The 21,757-nt window shown below is 31.2% G+C and overlaps 2 protein-coding genes across 2 annotated transcripts; one reads left to right on the top strand and one right to left on the bottom strand.

Annotated features, from left to right (window-relative positions):
• Window positions 1–2: 2 nt before the first annotated feature.
• On the bottom strand, window positions 3–15,980 carry fat-spondin. Its single transcript, XM_065513222.1, has 6 exons — window positions 15,415–15,980; window positions 2,128–2,522; window positions 1,373–2,060; window positions 1,143–1,314; window positions 603–1,069; window positions 3–545 (listed from the first exon to the last, which is right to left on the bottom strand). Exons 1-6 carry the CDS (start codon window positions 15,593–15,595, stop codon window positions 106–108), a joined length of 2,343 nt encoding a protein of 780 aa, XP_065369294.1. The 5' UTR covers window positions 15,596–15,980; the 3' UTR covers window positions 3–105.
• LOC135959700 (extracellular matrix-binding protein EbhA-like) lies at window positions 4,316–11,483 on the top strand. The gene is made up of 4 exons (XM_065510713.1): window positions 4,316–8,099; window positions 10,163–10,348; window positions 10,410–10,526; window positions 10,599–11,483. Exons 1-4 carry the CDS (start codon window positions 4,332–4,334, stop codon window positions 11,418–11,420), a joined length of 4,893 nt encoding a protein of 1,630 aa, XP_065366785.1. The 5' UTR covers window positions 4,316–4,331; the 3' UTR covers window positions 11,421–11,483.
• Window positions 15,981–21,757: the final 5,777 nt, after the last annotated feature.

The following is a 21,757-nucleotide window of genomic DNA, read 5'->3' on the forward strand; positions in this document are numbered from 1 at the left end:
AATCTAATCTAAAGGAAATCTAATTCTTTATTAAATTGAATCTACAAATAAACATTTGTTAAAATTATGAATTTTACAATTATTAAGTTGTTGCTTAAATGTCCTTTAGCAATCGGTCATGGTGCAACGACGTCTCTTAACAGTACGTTTAGGACAAGGCTGACCACCGTTCTTAGGTTCACTTATAACATAACGATAACGTTCTGAATAGCCCAGACCGCAACGTACACTACATTCAGACCAATTAGACCATTCAGTCATAACACAAGCTTCCGGAATACCATCCTCTTGATCAGTTTTTGCACGATGAGCTGCTGCTAGCGATAAAGTGGTGCTTGGACGAGAAGTGGTAACTTGTGGTGAACCATTGGTGTTAGACAAAATGCTGCAACTGTTCATGCAATCGTTTTCGGTAAGGAAATTATTACGATTACCACGACAGCCGCCGTAAGTAAAGGTTTCACAGCGACCATTATCCTTGTTGTAGGCATAGCGCATGTAATTGCCACGGCAGGGACCGGTATCGAAACGTTCCACGCAAATTTCTATTAATATAAGAAATTAGAAAGACTTTATTTCCCACAACCTATTAAATAATTTACCTTTAGCCATATCGTAAGTGATGGTACAATCTTGAGCCACGGTACACTCCTTTTGTTGATCTAATTCCATACGTTTGGTGCAATTTTCCTTGACCGAATCATCTTCCAACAACAAAATACGTCTGCGGATAGTTACACCCTTGCCGCAAGTTGCCGTACAAGGACTCCAATCACTCCACTGAGTGGTGGGACACATGGGATCAGGCAATTCAATTTGTTCAAATGTACACTCGGGTTTCATGCATTTTTGTTTTTCGACCACCGAAACATGGGGACAACGTTTACGACCCGCATGGTTTAAGAAAGTACGAGTACGCATTGTAATGCCGATACCACAGGTAGCTGAACAGTCAGACCAAGGACTCCAGGCTGTGGTCTGGCAAACGCCAGCTCCATCACCATTTTCATTGACTAACGAGATTGATTTAGCTAAATTTTCACCCTCGTCATCATCATCTTGTTGTGTTCTACATAAAACAAATTTGTTTTATTGTTAGTGGATGTTTCGTAAAAATCTCTTTTCTTATAGGGAATACTTACCCACATTCTGGTATATCAGCAACACACATTTCCTTTGACACCAATTGTCTAGAGCATTTTGCCTTGTCAGCCTTCTCGGGACTCAAATATTGACGGGAACGCATGCGTATACCCTTGCCGCAAGTAACCGAACAAGGTGCCCAATCACTATAGTCAGTAACACGACATTCCACTTGAAAAGAGATAAAATATTAAACAAAATTTATTTTGAGAATGTGACTAACACTTACTTCTGGTATCTTGATTTTCACTATTATCTGAGACTTCCACTTGTAAAGCTTGCAAGAAGTCATCATCACAATTTCTTGAAATAATCTTTTCCCTTCTGATATACAACTTAGCCAAAGGAGTCATCTCCCGCGATTGAGGATTGTAAAATGGAGAACGAGGATCCTCAGGATACATATTAGTAATGCGGTACATACGTTCTCTGGGTTGAGTTTCCAAATTCGGAGACATATAGGTGATGCCGCTATCAGTGCCAGCATCCCAAGGATACAAATCAAAGTCCATGGACTCTTTCCAAGAACAATCGGCCGTACACAAGTCTTCACCGTTTATACCCACTACCCAATCGGGTGAAGGACCAAACATAGACACCAATGAAACCTTGTGATGTTTACGATCCACACGGAATGTTGAAGAAGCATTGGAATTAACATTGGGATACCAAAGACCAGCAGCCTTAATTAGGGTGCGCAATTTGGGACCTTTAGCTCTAAGTTCTGTCTCTAAGCCACTAGGTGAACCGAATTCAGCCAACAGCTTAAAACCATCAGTAGCTATATGATTCTCACCCCAGAACGAGAAATTGGATTCATGAGAGGCACCCACAATATCGGAAAAGTGTGTTAGCCAAACGGTGAAGGGAAAATCTTTGGGATGAGTTTCATTCGACCAAATACCCTCGAAAACAAACTAATTGGAAATTAGAAGAAAAATACCTTAATTAATATAACAATGAAATTTAAAATTTTAAACCTACACTATATTTGGCTTCATCGCAAGCACAACACTCCTTATGAACAGTGGTTGAATCGGGTTTCTTTTCGCATATCACTTGCGTCAATTGACCATCATCTGAGAACCATGAACGTGGTCCTTCGTAGACCATAGCCGATAGAGAAACACAACCAGAACCAGCTTCTGGTGCCACCCACATTACTTGAATTTCAGTTTTGGGCAAATCATCAGCCTCAGCCACGGTATTAACACAACGATCACTGAATTTGGTAAGAGAGTCGCTGAATAATTGGAAGCGTCCAACACGTTTAGGATTTGCCGGTATGGGGCGTCTGCCACCTATATGGGCTTCAGCAGTGATGGTAAAGTGAGTAAAGTGTTGAACTTTGGAATGTGTACGGGAGCCAAGTAGGAGAACTGTAAAAAGATAAGTGATGTTTTATTGAATGTTTTAAACATAAATTTATGGAAAGTATATTAAACATACATATATATTTCCTCAACTTATAGAAGAAGCTTCAAGGATTTACATACATATATTTCTATATAAATAAAAATCAAATGTCGTTCGATGGTAATTGCATCAGTAGAGAACGGCCGGACCGATTGAGACACATTTTTTTGAAAAAATGTTGCTCATAGTCCAAGTTAGGTTTTCACAGAATGAAAAATTGACCACGTCCACTTTTACGCCTAATTTTTTAAATGTTCATAGTAATCCAATTTAAGTTTTTACTGAAAGCAAAATTGACCACGCCAATTTTTTTCGATATATATAAAATCGCAGGAGCTTCTCGATCAGTGATCACTCATATTTCTGAACAAAAATCGATTTATTTATATAAAAACTCTAAATATCTAAATTCGCTAATAACTTGGCCAATAAGTGTTTAATCAAGAAAAGGAGCTCGATCTGTGATCACTCATATTTCTGAACAAAAATCGATTTTTTATATAAAAACTCAAAATATCTAAATTCGCTAATAACTTGGCAATAAGCGCGCTTAATCAAGAAAAAGAGCTCGTTCTGTGATCACTCATTTTCCAAAATTCAATTATTTATGTATATAAAAACTCTTTTTAACTTGGACAGGGCAACGTCTGTCGGGTCAGCTAGTTGCATTATAAAATTAGGCAAGAGTGTTATATTCGGCGGTGCCGAATGTCAATATGTGACAATAAAATATTTTTCTGATATAGGGGTTGTATGGGGCGTAGGGTCAATTATGGACCGATCCTCATAAAATTAATTATAAAGATTAAAGTTCATATAATAATTGTTTATGCTCAATTTAATCACGATATTAATTATTATAAGACAATTATTATGTATAGTCATTTTCTGTGGAGACTTTATATTTTTATTTATTTATTTTATTATTTATTTATTAAAATAAATATGTGAAAATTTTTATCAGAATTGCCGCATGATCAACACATTTATGATTGTTCGAACAGTATTCCGGGGGAACATTTGTATGGGGACTAGGTGAAATTTTTTTTTATTCTAAATTGACAGTTGAAGAATAGTAAGGAAGAACTTTATTTTTTTAAAAATAATCATTGTGTATCTTTTCATGAATTCATTATTATATAATTTATAAAAAGAAGCAATAGATATTTAAAAGTCATTCAGAAAATCTATTCTATTTTTTTTATTTTCCGTTTTTCCTGTTAATAGATATTCTTTATTTTGATTAAATCAAAGTAAATTAATAAAGTAGCGACAGTACTACAACAAATACAACATTTACAAAAACCACAAGCAATTTTGTTTTTGGTTTAAGGTCTGAGCTGTCAAAGTTGCCTGTTGTTGTTTTTGCTTTTGGGCTTGTTGTATTTTTCGCCACAACAACCACAAGTGAATTGACAGATTAGACCAAAGTAAAAAAAATAGTCAGCTGTTCTACTGAGTCTACTTTATTAATTTACTTTGGATTAAATACAATTATTATTTTAACCCGCTTTGCCAACTACTATTTTGTGTACACCACAAAAAACATCTGTCCATTGTCTGCAATAACATAAAATTGGCAGCACTATTCATTGAACACACCATTGATTTAGTGGTGAATTTATATTTAAAGGAAGTACAAAAACAACAATAAACACAAGAAGACGCGCTTAATTTTTGGGTAAAGAAAAAAATTCCACAACATAAAATTTACCTGAAATCTATTTATTTGTTAAAATTGTGCCATATTAAAATAATTAATAAATTTAAAAATGCGCGTTTCAAAGAATATTGATATTGCTGAATTCCAAAAATGTGGAGAAATTATGGTGGCCGCCAAAAGAAACAAATTTGCCATGGCCTGTAATTTTTGCCAGCAGACATTTACACAATTGCAGGCTTTTATGCGGCACTTGCAGCTGCAACATAATGATGAATTGGAATTTGTTAAACAGGCCAAAGAGGTGGAGGTATATGCGGTTGAAGAACTAATGAATCAAACAACGGCGTCATGTGCACCAGATACTGAAAGTGATGAATCTAATATGACTGGAGAAGACACCAAATGGTTGAGCGCAGTAGATATGAAATGGTTGAAACAAGGTGTAGCACCTGGGAAAGAACTACAAGAGAATGAAGTGGTAAATAAAAGTAAGGATGACACTAGAGATGAAGATGATCTGGGCTTGGCTAATATGTCCATATTGAGGGCTTTAGAAGATTGTGATGTATCTTTTAATCTGATGGACAGTCCAAATAATACCGGATGTTCTGAAGAGGAGAAGGAAAAGAAATCTGAAGACGATAATGATCTAAATAACACGTTATTGAGAGAAATACAAAATGAATGGGAAGATAGTGATACTAATGAAAGCATTTTGAAAAGAATTGATTGTACTGATACTGACATTGCAAATTCTACAAAACATCTCATAGATTTAAGTACAGAGTTTGATGCTGATGTTACCATGACGGAAATGCCAACCAATAGTACATGTATAGATAACAAACTGGATACCACAGCAGATAGTTTTGAAACTTCTCCGTGTAATGGTATAAAAAATCTATTGCAAGGTTTAGAGGACTTGGATGATGTGGATAGTTTATTGGAAAATTTAGAAAGTAATTTAACTTCGCAGAAAACTAATCAAGAACAAGTGAATTTGAAAGTTGAGAAAAAAATTATAAAAAATTGCAAATTAAACGGTAATCAAAAAATTAAATCCTCTAAAATCAATACAAATATTAAAGAAAATTTATCTAAAGCCAAACATTTTACGCAAAAACTTAAAGAAGAAGCTGAATCCAATATATTAAATAATTTTGAGAAACGTTTAAAACAAATGGAGCTTGATTTAGATGTTGATATTTCTAGCGATTTTAATATTGAAACTAAAAATTCTAAATCAAGCAAAGTTCCTAAAAAGATTCATAAACAAAATAATGATTTCGCTTCAAAATTAAAATACTTGGAAGATTCTTTGAATGAATGTACACAGCAAGAAGAGGTAAGCAATACAAAACAACATGCTAATAGAGGCAAAAATATCAGACAAGGTTCTGGTGATAAATTTGAAAATAAAGAAAATAGCAATGAAGCAATTCTTACCAGTTTTGAAGAGCAATTAAAGAATTTAGAAGAATCTTTAAATGGAGGTCAAATTGACGTTACGGTTAATACAGAATCTTTAGAAGATAGTAGCTCAAATACTTTAAACAATTCCGAGCTAAATGAAGACCTAACAACAGCTTTAGCTGATCCCGAAAAATGCTTAAATGGAGCTGAAATGTTCGACAATGTTAATACAGAATCTTTGGAAGATAGTAGCTCAAATACTATAAACAATTCCGAGCTAAATGAAGACCTAACAAAAGCTTTAGCTGATGCTTTAGGAGAAGAAGATTTTGATTTGTTTAATATAAATATACCGCCAGAAGAGGAAAATGAAGAACAATTAAATCAAGATATATTAAATTTGCTAAGTAAAGAATTAATGGAGAAGGAAAGTGAACAACAGTTAACAATACAACAAGAAAAGCAGACTGTAAATGCAATTAAAGAATTGAAAGAGAATAAAATAAAGAGTTCTAATAAACAAAGAAAATCTTTAATTTCTGCCAAAAATAATATAAAATCAAAATACCAAAAAACAAACTTAAAAGCCAAAACTAAACTATCTGGAACAAACATCAAAAATGTATTAAATTCTCCCAAACTTTTAACATTAAAAGAAAACAACACATTTAAGGCAGCCAACACAATAAAAGAATCGCTTATACCTCTTAAAGGAAACCATGAGATATTTTTGCAACAACAGCAAATATCCGTGAATTATTTATTACAAAGTCCAGCCAAAACTGCAACCATTGAAAATATTAATGGAAAAATAATAAACAACTCAAGGCAAAGGAAAACCCCCAATAAAGAAAATCAGGAAAATAATACGCCTGACTTAAATATACGAAATATAAAAAAAGAAAAATTAACACCTGCTACAAATTTTATAAACACGGATAGAGGAGATAAAACTCCTTTAAAAAGGGAGCAAATATTTTTGAAACAAAGTCCAAAAACACAAGAAAAACAAGAGACAGCAAAAAGTAATGTAACTCCCAAAAGAGGTGACAAAACTCCGCAAGAAAAAAAAGTAAAACAAAGTCCCAAAACCCAAGAGAAATTGGAGAAATTAAATACCCAACAGACACCACCAGCACCGCTTCAGAGAACTCCTAAATTGACAAGAACAGAAGTCATAAAACAATCTCCTAAAACACAAGAAAAACTTAATAAATCTCCTCAAAATAATAAAACCCCCAAAACACCAGAAAATAAGTCACCAATTTACAAAGAGCCCAAAAGCAAAAGCCCCTTAAAAGGCGCCACTAGATCAAATGATAAACTAAAAGCAAATCCAACCACATCTCCCAAACAAATAACTACACAAAATTCAAATGGCTCAAATTATAATCAAGCTAGAACTCCTCTAACAACACCGCAAAGGCTAAGAAATGTGGCCATAAAATTGCAAAGATTTACCCCAGATAAAGCTACACACAAATTAACAAAACAAGAACAAAAATCTTTAGAATCAGCACCATCCTCTATCGCAAACAACACAGAACAAATAATGAAACAGTTTAAATTACCCAGTGGTATAAGCTTAACAAAAATATCCCAACAGTGCACTCCCCAGGAGGACAATAAATCTGAAATTATAGAAACTCCAGTAAAACCTACTTATTGTCAACAAAATTTTTCAGAATCCAGCTTGGAATCAATTCAACAGGAAGAGCCTCAAAGTAAATGTCCTATTGAAATTCAAACCACTCTCATACAACCACAATGTGAAACTATAAACAAACTAAAGACAGAAGCAAACTCAAAACTCCGGCAACGTAAAGCCTCTATAGATATTGTACCAGAGAAAATCCAACCAAATAATCAGTCGTCAGGCAACAAAACTCCCCGACATAGTAATTTAGATTACAAAAGTTATACTGTCAATCGTTCGGCCCGCAAAAAAGAAGTATTACAACGTATGCGTCACATCAAAAAACAGATATTTAAATCAATAGAAGGTGGCGAATGTGTGACTAAAGTGAAACGTATGAAATCTCCTCTCATTACACAGCAGAAAAAACGCAAAGTTCTTATAGAAAATGTACAAATACTACCTAATCTTCAGAAGGAATCATTGACACCTTTAATAAATCCATTTAATATGTTTAAAAAACCTTTTGAAAACACTGCTGCTAGACCAAAGTCAAATTCTGTTTCACCCAAAAATTTGGCTGATGATCAGAAGCAAGCCAAAGTCACATTACAGAGTTCTAAGAATGAATCGTCGATAAATGACGATGAAAAGTTAATTAAGAAATCATTGAAAAGACCTGCTACCTCACCGTTGCTAAATGAAGATAAACAGAACAAGCGTCAGTATAGAGCACCGGCGAAGAAGCCAATTCAGGCTGTAGAAAAAACATCGGAATTGGAAGCAACACAATTGGATCTTTCGGAAAGTGTTGTGGACTTTTTACAGGTAAAATATCAGATCTGAAATTTTAAGTTATCAATAATTTTTTTTAAAAAAATCAAGTTATCCATAACTTTTTATGGAAATGTTAGTTAAGTTATAGACATATTTTAAGCTATGACTAAAATTTTATGTTATCGATAATTTTTCTATACAAATTTTATGCTATCGTTAAAATTTCTACATAAATCTTTAGTTATCGTAAAATTTTCTATAGAAATTTTATGTTATCGATAAAATTTCTATAGAAATTTTATGTTATCGTTAAATTTTCAATAGAAATTTTATGTTATCGATATGATTTTTATAGACATTTTAAATCTTCTATAGAAATTTTTATTTTTTCGATAAATTTTCTATAGAAATTTTTATTTTTTCGATAAATTTTCTATAGAAATTTTTATTTTTTCGATAAATTTTCTATAGACATTTTTATTTTTTCGATAAATTTTCTATAGAAATTTTATGTTATCGTTAAATTTTCTATAGAAATTTTATGTTATCGATACATTTTCTACAGAAATTTTATGTTATCGAAAAATTTTCTACAGAAATTTTATGTTATCGATAAATTTTCTACAGAAATTTTATGTTATCGATACATTTTCTATAGAAATTTTATGTTATCGATACACTTTCTATAGAAATTTTATGTTATCGATAAATTTTCTATAGAAATTTTATGTTATCGATAAATTTTCTATAGAAATTTTATGTTATCGATAAATTTTCTATAGAAATTTTATGTTATCGATAAATTTTCTATAGTAATTTTATGTTATCGATAAATTTTCTATAGAAATTTTATGTTATCGATACATTTTCTATAGAAATTTTATGTTATCGATACACTTTCTATAGAAATTTTATGTTATCGATAAATTTTCTATAGAAATTTTATGTTATCGATAAATTTTCTATAGAAATTTTATGTTATCGATAAATTTTCTATAGTAATTTTATGTTATCGATAAATTTTCTATAGAAATTTTATGTTATCGATAAATTTTCTATAGAAATTTTATGTTATCGATAAATTTTCTATAGAAATTTTATGTTATCGATAAATTTTCTATAGAAATTGTATATTATCGATAAATTTTCTATAGAAATTTTATGTTATCGATAAATTTTCTATAGAAATTTTATGTTATCGATAAATTTTCTATAGAAATTTTATGTTATCGATAAATTTTCTATAGAAATTTTATGTTATCGATACATTTTCTACAGAAATTTTATGTTATCGATACATTTTCTACAGAAATTTTATGTTATCGATAAATTTTCTATAGAAATTTTATGTTATCGATATTTTCTATAGAAATTTTTTTTATAGACATTTTTTCGATAATATTTTTATAGACAATCAGCCCAATTATGAATAAAAATTCCCCGGGAGTTTTCTTCCTTTTCTCATTTTTACTTTTCAAATTCAATGGGAAAAAACTCCCGGGGAATTTTTTATTCATAATTGGGCTGAATATGTTATCGATAAATTATTTTATTTTATTAATTATTGAAAAGCTGTATTATTCATTTATTTTCTTCTTTTAAGAGTACCTTGAATACATATTTCGAAATTAAATTCGAATTTTCGAACATATCTTAAAAGCATATATTCTGAAATTACTTTAAAATTCATGAAAATGTTTAACTTTTTTTTCAAAATTTTTAAATTCGAATTTAGAAATGAAAGACAATTGTTTTTTAGAATCCCCGTGATTTTAAGATTATTTTTACAGCTTTCAAAAATGTTCAAACACAAGTTCGAATTTTAAATTTTATTTCGTGTTTTATAATAATATTCCATAGTCATCATATATAAACTAGAGATTATTTTAACATCTTTAAAAATTTTTCGAACATAACTTCGAATTTTCGAACATAATATTGCATCGTCACCAGGTCTAATCATGAATGCAAAATTCCCCCATATTCGAGCTACGAGAACTGGTTCAAAATTGAGTTACAAATTTTGACATAAATAAAATATACAACAAATAAACAAAGAAACATTACATTGCAAGTTAAAATTCAATATTTAAAAAAATTCTTTAAAATTTCAGCGCGATTTAAAAGCAAATCGTTTAAATGTTGAAAGTTTCCTTAATGAAGATATGCCAGTGGATGATAGTTCTCCTGCTGAAACGTCTATAGAATCGAATACAAAAGAAGAAAAAATTCAAGGAAATCCTAAAGATGAAGAAAGCACCAGTAATAGTACTTTAATAGATGATTTATTAGAACAAGTGGTATGTATTCAGATTGAAATTTTTTAAATGTATTACAATTATCTCACTTTACCCCCAACAGGATAATGAAAAAGACGCAAAAGAAAATGCCACAGATAAGGATAAAACATTAAATGGCTCGGATAAAAATATAGATTTTGATTATATTAAAGACATTAATTTATTGGCAAAATTTGGTGTAAGTTGTTTATATTTTACTCGTATTTGAACTCTGATATCATTTATTAAAAAATTTTCAATTTGATTTTAGTTAAAAGTTATAAAATTACCTGAAATCGAAGATGTTATATCTTTGGAGGAACGTGATGAAATGAATGAAAAAGCTATGAAATTTTCTAATATGTATAAATATTGGCAAAAAATTTGGTCAACGAAATATGGTGAATCTCCTACAACAAAAGAACAATTGGATATATGTTTCAAGCAGCTCTTAACGGAATTAAATCTATCATTCAAATTGGATTTGAGCCTTATCGAACTTAAACGCTTAGTAAATCTTATAAACATCTGGTATTCACATAATTTCAATGGTAAACTTATTGAAAAGCAAAAAATCTCCGACTCCACAAATCGCTATTTACTGATGTTTCACTATATACCCAAGACTATTAAACGTTTGTATTATTGTGAGTATTGTGAGGAATATTTCAATACCGAACATAAATATTTTACACATCGTATCGTTCATACTGGAGCCTTATATGCCTATACATGCCAAAAATGTTCTATTGGTTTTAAAACTGTAAAATCTTTAAGAACTCATGAATCCTCATGTGATTTTAAGAATTCTGCTGACTTTAAGCCATTAAAAAAGACTTATGAGTTATCAAATACACGAGCTCACAGTTGTTCGATATGTAAGGAGATATTGCCAACCTCTGAACTATTGTATGAACACAGTAAGAAACATTTAAAAACTATTTACAATTGTGTAAAATGTGCACTAGTATTTGCCTCAGCCATCGATGTACATAATCATATGTCTGTTTGTAATACAAATGAGAAACGTATTCCCAAACAATGTACCCCAAGGCCAACTAAACCAAAAACCGAATCATACTCTAAGAACTGATTTAGCTTAATAGATTTTATACATACATACATTTAATAAATTATACAAAGAGTGTATAATATACTTATATATTTGTCTATATATGTTTTAATGTTGTAAACATTTACATTAATTAGTTTTTAATACAAATATTGACTATAATTTTATTAGTGTGTTGTTGTATTACGCTGAATTTGTTTAATAACGAAAATTTTAAAACAATTTTTCCTACAACTGTTTATTAGCCTTGAAATATAATTTAGTTATAATTTTTTATTTTAAGTTTTCAATACGTATATTTTTTTCTTTTTTCAATATTTTTCCGCAATAATTTTGAGAATAAAATGTTAAAAATGTTTCTGCCAACAAGTATTATTTGCAATTCTATTAAAATTTATTTAAAATATTATTAAAAATCGGTAGTTATTCTCAGAATTTTTCGAAACATTCTGGAATTTATTCCTATATCTATAAGCCAAATAAATTAGTGTGATGATATAACAAATTCATGTTAAAAAGTTATATAGTGGTTGACAATACAATGGAAACTTTTTTTGAAAACTATAATCCGTAATTAAAATGTTTATAAACATGACCTTTATTCATCAAATATTTCTAATATAAATTCAAATTTACTAGATGTTGTATTTAAATATAGTAAATGTTTGCTTTTTTCTAACAAAAATACATTTATGGAATGTGGTTCTTAACATTAGCAAAACAATGAAAACTTAACAAAGAAAGAAGACTAAACCAACACGAATGGGTAAGAAAATGTAAAAAGCATAATATTTAACGTTATTTCAAGTTGATGCTAACTTTAAAAGGAATTGACGGAGTATATCGGGTCATTCTGGTGCGTAGAATCGTCTCTTAACATTATTCTCAATGCCACTGCATTCATGCAGAAATTGCGAAATAGAAACAAGGCGCTAGCCGACAGCACTTGGGGCATGGATAAAGAAACCTTGTTGGCTACATATAAACCGTCACCTTCGTCGAGTGAACATCATCTATACGAGGAAACGAAGGATCTCTCAGTATGGAACACAGCGTTATGTTGACAAAACAGTTTCTCCGTTATTTCAATATTTTTTGATAATTTTTGTCGAACAATAAGTTTTTAATAATTATTATAATAATTATTCGAACAATTTAAAAATTACCATTTTCGAATAAAGAATAATTCTAACAATTTTATATATGTACTAGCTGATCCGGCAAACGTTGTTCTGCAATACAAATTATTTCTAGTGAATATATTTGTTAAATAAAAAATAGCGAATGTATTCTAAGTGAAGTTGGCATTATAGGTATTTTTGATGCCAAATGAAGAGAAATAAAAACAAAATTTTTTGGCGAAATATATTTTAAAAAATGGGTGGATAGGGACATTCTAATGTCCTAGCGGTATGATATATAATATTCTCGTACCGGGTGGGTGAGGGTCGGTTGATGAAAATTTGGGGTTATAAGTATTTTTTAATGCCAAATAAATAAAATGCGAAAAAAGCTTTTGGACAAAAAATGGTAAAAATAAATTCTGGATAGGGTCACCCTAATGACCTAGCGGTATGAAATATACTTTACGACCTATTCTCATACCTACCAAACATATATACAAAATTTCATAAAAATCAGTTAAGCCGTTTCGGAGGAGTTCAAACACTAACATTGTGACACGAGATTTTTATATATTAGAAAGAATATAATATCGAGTAAAACGAATATATATGTATATATGTATTTAAATTTATTAAATTGCTTAAAATTTTTCATAATTACAAATTTAAATAAGTAACAATGACTTACAAAAATTGTATTGTTTCTGAAATTCGACAAATAACTAAAGACAAAGGAAGTTTTCGATTACTGTAGATGAGTGGTGCGATAGCTGCTTCTATAAATATATAAATATTACTGCAAGAAGTTACAATTCTAAAAACAAATCTTTCAAAATGTATAATTTAGGACATGAACCAATAAAAATAAAGGGTACGGAATAAAATATTTGTTATTTAGTAAAAAAAGGTTGAATAATTTTAGAATTGATTTCGAAACATAAATTTTAGGGTCTAAAAATGACGGGGCGGTTGTGGTGTGAACACATGTTGGCGAAATATTAGCAGAATCGCAATTAATACTCAAAATATTAACTTAGATTAAAGTGGTGTTGAAAGTGATTTTGAAATGGTCGTCGAAAGTGATATTGAGGATGACATTGATAATGATTACGTTGAAATAGATGAATGCCAGCCATTGTGTTAAAACATATATAAGAGATGTTATTAACCGCGTACGATAAACACAAAAATTTACTAAAGAATTCGTTACTCATTTTAAAACTCGAATTAATGAACGACATAAAGTTCGTAATACGTTTATACTGTATGTACTTGAATACAGTATCATGTCCACCTAGCTCAAATTTTTTAAAGCATAGCTCCAAAACGGAAACTAAATTGTTTGCTGTCAATTGTTTGATAGATTGTTCAGGAAGGAATCTGATCAGAATATTTCTGATGAAAATTTAATGATGGACTTTGTTATCGAATGTTTTTTAACATTATCATTACTTGAATTGGTAACTAACTTTATTTTTTGTTTTTCTTTAACAATAAAATATTAAAAAACCTACATCAAAACTTCATTCTTTACTTGTTTAAAAAATTTAAATTATTCGATTAATTTTAAACGTGTGATCGAATTATTCGAACAAGAGAAAAATCGAATAATTTGAATCCCTACTATCTATCGAGCCAACGATAGATAGTTCAACGTTGAACGATAAATATTCAATTAATAAAATAAGCAGTTTTAAAAATTATAAAAAACATTCGAACGTTTAAACTGTTTGAAATATGGCGCAAAAGAAACGAGCTTTATCTCTGTTGATAAGGATTGTTTGGTATTGAAAATGGTCAATATCAATATACATATATACAAAAATCACCCTTCCCACGACAGCCGGTTCTACGCACCGGAATGACCTGAGTTCACTCGGCCAAGGGCTGTCAACTCAGCAAACACTGCTGCTACAACAACAACATATATCCCCCTGAATACTGTTTGAGTAGTCATAAATATGTTGATTATGCATTAATCCTGATAAAATTTTGCACAAATTAGTTACCGAAAATTTGGCAACATTTGTTTCTAGTACCCTAGTACAATAATTATTAATATCGTGATGATGAAATTGGACATAAGCGAGTTTTATATGAACCTAAATCTTTCTACCAATTTTTAGAATAGAAAAATGCCCACATATTGATGGTGGGCATAGCCGAATTTTGGGCGCTCTCATCAAAGCTGAAGAACCATTTTTTTTCATACAAAAAGCTATTGATGTGCAAAGACAAATTTTTATTAAAGTTTGAAAATAATTGTGTTTTTGCCCAAATATTAATGAAATACTTAAAAACACAAATTTCTTAAGAATTTTTTAGATTTTAGTCTATCAATTAAATATTTGGAAAAGTTTCCATTATATATAAAGATAATACATAGTACTACATGCATACACATAAGGTCAATAAAAAGTCTTTCTGATTAACTGGGGAAAAAAATTTGCTATTATGTAGAACTATATCTTTTAAAGTTTTTAAAATTTGTAGGAATAAATTTTATATCACTGCACAAAGTTTGGTTCAAAATGGGCTGGATCGTAATAGTGGGTGTGGCACCGCCCAAACAAAGTACTAATATTTTCGAATACCTAAAGAACTATAATTTCTTAAGTCTTTAGACTTTGTAGGAATCACTTCCTTATTATTGTATGTAATTTGGCTTAACATGAGAGGGATCAGAACAGTAAGCATATACAGCTCTCTTTGTAAAAAAATTCTTTTCTTTTAATTTTTTGGAAAAAAAACTTAATATTATCTAGCTTTGAATAAAATAATTTTAATTAAATTGCAGTTAGTAAATTGCAGCAATTATTTAATTTTTTCTTCTTAAACGTCATGATTTATTTACATTTTATGTAGTAGTCATATAGTCATTTGCAACTTACTATTATAAGCTTTTCCTGGCACATAACCATTGGGGCCATCAGCGACAATTAATTTGTATCCATTATCACCGCGTGTACGACGACCATGTGGCAAATGAGTAGGAGCACGAGTGCATGCATTCACAATGCTAATTGCCAGCAGCAAACAGATCAATGTTACTTTTAAACATTTAGCCAGCATTTTAATTAAGATATTTCTTTGTTTTCTTTTTCTTTAGATTTTTCGTATTTTAGTTTTCAAATGATAAATTTATCGTTACAAAAAAAAACCAACAAACACACACATAAATTAAAAACACAACGAACGCACTTTAGAACCGTTTACGAGCGAGCGAGCACTATGGTTGCCTTATGATGTGATAGTTTCGAGACGATCCGCTACACTATCAGCTCTTAAAGAAAATATATATACATATGTATGTATATGATCAGTATTATTATCACACTTTTAATGATAGTGGTTGGTTGATGATGATGTGTTGTTTACTGTGTAGAATAATCACAACTTAGTTGAAGGCATTAGCCTTTTAAGTGTTGGCTCTTCAAAGTACGAGTATTTAATAATTCCGAGATACAAGTCAATGGTACAACGTATGCGAGTAGACTGATTTGAACAGTTTCAAATTGAAAGACATTTTTTGTAAGACACAGTTTTTCAGATGAAACAGTGTTTCTATAGTATAAATATGTGTATAAGCATTGACGTGGCAGCAAATGATTTCAAGTGGGGGTAAGGTGGACATATACTACACCAACATAGGTACATAGTATATCAATGGAATTGCAAAAATTTTAAACAGGACCAACAAATAACTGCATTCCAAACCATTTTAATTTTAAGTAGCAGTAGCAGTAGCTCTAGAACTTCTTCCCATTGCGCAGTAGGGGAATAAATAAATCTGTAAATTCTAAACGGATAGTCCGATTTTAATGAAAATGTCCTATGGCTATAGAAGAGGTACAGCCGAATGTAAGTATTGTATTTGGACCTTTTAGAATGTCGGACGACGAGCTAACAAGGCCCCAAAGTTCGGCACATTGGGTATATGCTAAATTTAAAACGATACCTATTTATATGATCTGAAATAGTTAAGGCCTGGAAAATTCTTAGTAGCTCGAATCTTATCTCTTATAGTATACGAGATATTTATAAGAATTGTTTAAAAATCGCTACTGGGGCACGGTCTGGACTATAAAGCGGGTGAAGCAAAACTTCCCAACCTCTTCATTCGAAGTACTATTTAACAGGTATTGCAATATGTGTGATGGAATATTACGGTTTTATGTCTGGCCGTATATTCTGAGCGTTTACCGATACAGGTTCCTTGTGATGGCCTGGTAAGATTTCAGCAGCTCCTCATCCCACCAAATACAGAAAATAATCTTATCGCCATGGATATTTGGCTTTGGTGTCGATTCGGCTGTTTGGCCGGGCTTCAAATAAGATCTCTTACGCTTCGGGTTATCGTAATGGATCCAGTTTTGCATTACAAGTAATGAGTCGTGCAAAAATAGTTTTCTTTCATAGCGTTCAAGCATCATTTCGGACATGAAAAATCTGCCATCAAGGTTTCTCGGCTTCAATTCGTATGTTATCCAATTTCCTGCATTTGGATGAATCCTGCTACTCGCAAATGTTTTGAAATTGCTGCTTGAGTATCTCCCAATGATTTTGTAAGCTCTTGTTGAGTTTTACAACAATATTCATGGAATAATGCCTACAACTCTTGGTATTCAAACATTTTTGGATGGCCGATCTTTGTCTTCCGTGTCGAAATCACCACTTCTGAACGGCACTAATTTCTCTTGCACGTTGAAACGGAAGACGATTCGTTGGTACAAATTTCAACATTTTCGTAGCAAGAAAATGTTACGTACCCTTTAAAATTACATATAAGTTATTGAAAACCAACTAAGAATGCTAAGAATTCCTTCACGGAGAACACATCCAAGAGCGTTCAATACATTCCGTAAAAGTTACTGTTTAGTGTGGGTTTTTGGGCTGTCACGCCGCCATATTTCTTTGAGAATGATGAGCGATTTGAAATTATGGTCTTCTCATGTGGAAGTGATGTGAACTGGCCTCCGAGATCGTGTGATTTGAGGCCATTAGACTTTTTCTTGTTATGTTTTCTATGCGAATATGCCACAAATCTCAGGGGCCCTAAGAGTCAACATAACCCATGCTGTCGGTCAAATTCAGCTTGATTTATGCTTCAAAGTCATGGAAAATTGAATGCCTTTCACACACACTTTGCTTAATGAAAGACCCTTTTAATTTTGTTTAAAAAAATATCAATCAATTTTGATGTAATTCTGTTGCCATCATTATAACATCCAAAATAGAACAAGCTTTTTTCACTAACAACCTGATAGGAAAGTGTCAGTGGGGTAAGTCCACCATAGACCAGATATTCACAAAGAAAAACACCAAGAAAGACCAAAGAAAAACAAACCGACAGCCACCATCTATTTGTCGACACTAAATCTGCGTTCGATAGCCCGATTTATATCGCCATGGCTGAGCTTGGAATTCTAGCAATGATCATCTGGCTTTGCACAATGACGCTGAAAAATATCGAATGAACGACCCCTTTAAAACAATGAGTTGCGATGCCTTATCGTGTGACTTCTTCAATTTGCTAATGGAGAAGATCTTGCAAGAAACTAAAGTTAAAACCAACGATATTATTTACAACAAAAGTATCATGCAGCTTGCATATGCTGACGACATCATTGTTCGTCACATACGAGCAGTAAGCAGTCTTTTTGGAACTTGAAAAGCATTTCGAGTACTAAAACGTCGCAGCGTATCGAACTGCGTAAAACTTTCGGAGACTACAACTTTGAGGTTGTTAAAGACTTCATTTATTTAGATTCTAACAACGAAATCAGCCTAGAAATTATACGGAGAATAACTTGCCAATAGATGTTAATTGTGGGCTTAGTAGGCAATTTAGAAGTAAAGCCCTCTCTCGACGAAGATCACACTGTACAAATCTTACCCATCCTACTCTATGGTGCTGAAACATGGACAATGAAAATATCAGACGAGTCATTATTGGAAGTGTTTTCTTAAGGCATACAAAGAAGAACCCATGCAGAGAAGGGCGCAATCTCCGTTGGAATGACCAGGTGCAACAAGATCGGAAACACTTGGGGGTTTAAAATTGGCGCCAGCATTCAGAAGACAGAAATAGCTGGCGTTCTATTTTTTTCAGACTCAAAGTGACTAGATTTTAGTAGCCATATAAAGTAAAGAAATAACACAAAGTTATTACGGATCATCTTAATGTTACGTCTCTGAAACTTTGAGCAATAATGCTAAAACAGATAATTCTCAGCATGTTGAAAATATATTAAATATTTTAAATTTTGTGAGAGAATCCATTTGTTTCATATTGACGATAAGGAATTTGATTAAAAACAATTCAATTATAAATAAAAAACTAATTTTTTAATATAAATTATATAAATTTTTAAACATTTCCATGTTTAAACTTTTTTTAACTAGTTTAAAGATTAAAGAAATAAACTAACTGTCTTTCATACATATTGAACTAGTTTTCTCCATAGACGCTATAATTGTTTGTATCACATTTTCAATTACTTTGTTGTTTTAAAAGTAATTGAATTGAATAAATAATAAAAACGAACATACAAAAAAAAACACAATTTCAATTTGCCTTCGATTTTTATTATTCTTTTTTTTATTATTATTTTATAACCTTAAAGGTCAATTAAAACAAAGAACTGTACTGATAAACAAACAAAAAAATAGTATTTAAAAAAAGATTTAAAAAAATTTTATATACAGATGATGTATTCCAATTCACAACTATGCATTTGGGTTAGTAAATAACAAAAAAAATAATAAAGGAAATTGAAAATCTTTTTTTTTTAATAAAACACATATTTTTTTAATTTTCATTTATGTAGTTTTGTATATAATTTATTTTTAATAAATTTGTGTGTCTTTTCTTGTTTTCTTATTAACTAAAAAATATATATAGGTTTTGGTTTTTTACGACTATTCGTTTTGTTGCTATTTCAACTATTTTCTTGTATTCAGCTTTATTTTTTATTTTTTTTGATTTAAAAGTTTTTAGTAATAGCAAAAAATAGTAAAAAAATAGCAAGTAAACAATTCATTTAAATGTTCAATATTACATGATTTTTTTTTAATCAATTTAACAAAACTTTTTATGATTTACACTGTAAACATTCTAACATGTTGTGAATTTCGTTTGCAAAAATGAAGGCTTTTAAAAACATGGTTATTAAGCCCATCTAGGCAGCGCTAGTCTGGTGGACGGGACTTGTTAAATTCTCATACAATGTGATCGCTGAAACAATCCAGCGGATTCATCACGCCATCAGAGGCTCTGATGCTGGCTGACCTTGTTGAAAGGCAATTAGCTAGAAGCGTCTATTTTGAGATGTGTTTCTAATATACTTTCACACCTATACCCTATATTTATTTATTGTTCTTCGGCAAATGATCTGTGATTGAAAATGGATCTCCTCGGAATGAAATGCTTAGGGATTTATGCCTGCGCTAAGATAAAATGGGTCAACTGTACATCTGTACATCGTTTGATATTTAATCTGGATTAAGATTGATTTGACATTAGAACGTGCACGAACATGTTGATATTTCTTCTCATGTTTCAAAAAGATACCAGAGTATGATAAGTCCAAGTAAGCCGGAAAGTAGTGGCTGACTTAATGTATTACATAAACTAAAACAGCTTTGTTCTGTTGCCGAAATTGTCAATGAATGATTAATAATATTGGGTGTATGACTTAAAAAAGCGGGATTTACAATAGATGGCGTATCTTTTGAAAGCTGTTGTTGTTTTCAATAACTTATATGTCATTTTGAAGGGTACATTCAGTCATTTATTCAAATTTTGTGCTAACGAATCATCATATGCTGTAAGTTTTGCTTTACTTTTTTTAATTTTAAACAAGTAAGAGAGCTATATTCGGCTGTGCCGAATCTTATATATCCTTCACCCAATTATACTTCAAAATAAAAATTTTAAATATTTTTGGGTAAACAAAATTTATTTTTTTTTTCTAAAGTTGTTTTTTAATTTTTTGGAAACAAAATTTTTCGAATTGTTTTTCTTGTTTTTTCATTTTTTTATTATTTAGCGAAAAAAAAACATTTGGTGAAAAAAAATACGGGTTAAAAAATATTTTTTTCCGATTTTGACCCATTGTGGGTCCAATTTACTATAGTCGTTGCAAAGGTCTTTGAAATATCTATCATTAGATACCCATATTGTCTATTAATGACTTAGTAATCCAGATATAGGTCAAAAATAGGTAAAAAATCGAGGTTGTCCTGATTTTGATGTATTATTCCGAGCCGGAATAATTCCGAAGATATTGATGTATGAATCGTGTATGTAAGTTTTTTGGGGGCTTCGGAAAATTGATTTCAACAGACGGACAGACAGACGACGGATATGGCTTAATCTCTCGACTCCGCTATCTATAAGGATCCAGAATATATATATACTTTATAAGGTCGAAGGGTATAAAAAAGTGCCGCTGAAGCACACCGAAGCTTATGGTGAATGTGTTCCATCGGTTTCTACATGCGAGAGATTATTTGTGCGGGTTCAGAAGTTCGATACGCTGCTCGTGTGTGACGAAAAATTATGTCGTCAGCATATGCAAGCTGCATGATACTTTTGTTATAAATAATATCGTTGGTTTTAACTTTAGTTTCTTGCATGATCTTCTCCATTAGCAAATTGAAGAAGTCACACGATAAGGCATCGCAACTCATTGTGCAAAGCCAGATGATCATTGCTATCGAACGCAGATTTAGTGTCGACAAATAGATGGTGGGTGTCGGTTTGTTTTTCTTTGGTATTTCTTGGTGTTTTTCTTTGTGAATATCCGGTCTATGGTGGACTTACCAGGTCTAAAACCGCACTGACACTTTCCAATCAGGTTGTTAGTGAAAAAAGCTTGTTCTATTTTGGATGTTAAATTTATGGCAAGAGAATTACATCAAAATTAATTGATTCTTTTTTAAACAAAATTAAAAGGGTCTTTCATTAAGCAAAGTGTGTGTGAAAGGCATTCAATTTTCCATGACTGACGCATAAATCAAGCTGAATTTGACCGACAGCATGGGTTATGTTGACTCTTAGGGCCCCTGTGATTTGTGGCTTATTCGCATAGAAAACCTAACAAGAGAAAGTCTAATGGGCTCAAATCACACGATCTCGGAGGCCAGTTCACATCACTACCACTTGACGAAGTGAAGGAATTCTTAGCATTCTTAGTTGGTTTTCAATAACTTATATGTAATTTTAAAGGG

This window comes from Calliphora vicina, chromosome 5 (genome assembly GCF_958450345.1).
Source record: "Calliphora vicina chromosome 5, idCalVici1.1, whole genome shotgun sequence".
NCBI classification, from domain to species: domain Eukaryota; kingdom Metazoa; phylum Arthropoda; class Insecta; order Diptera; family Calliphoridae; genus Calliphora; species Calliphora vicina.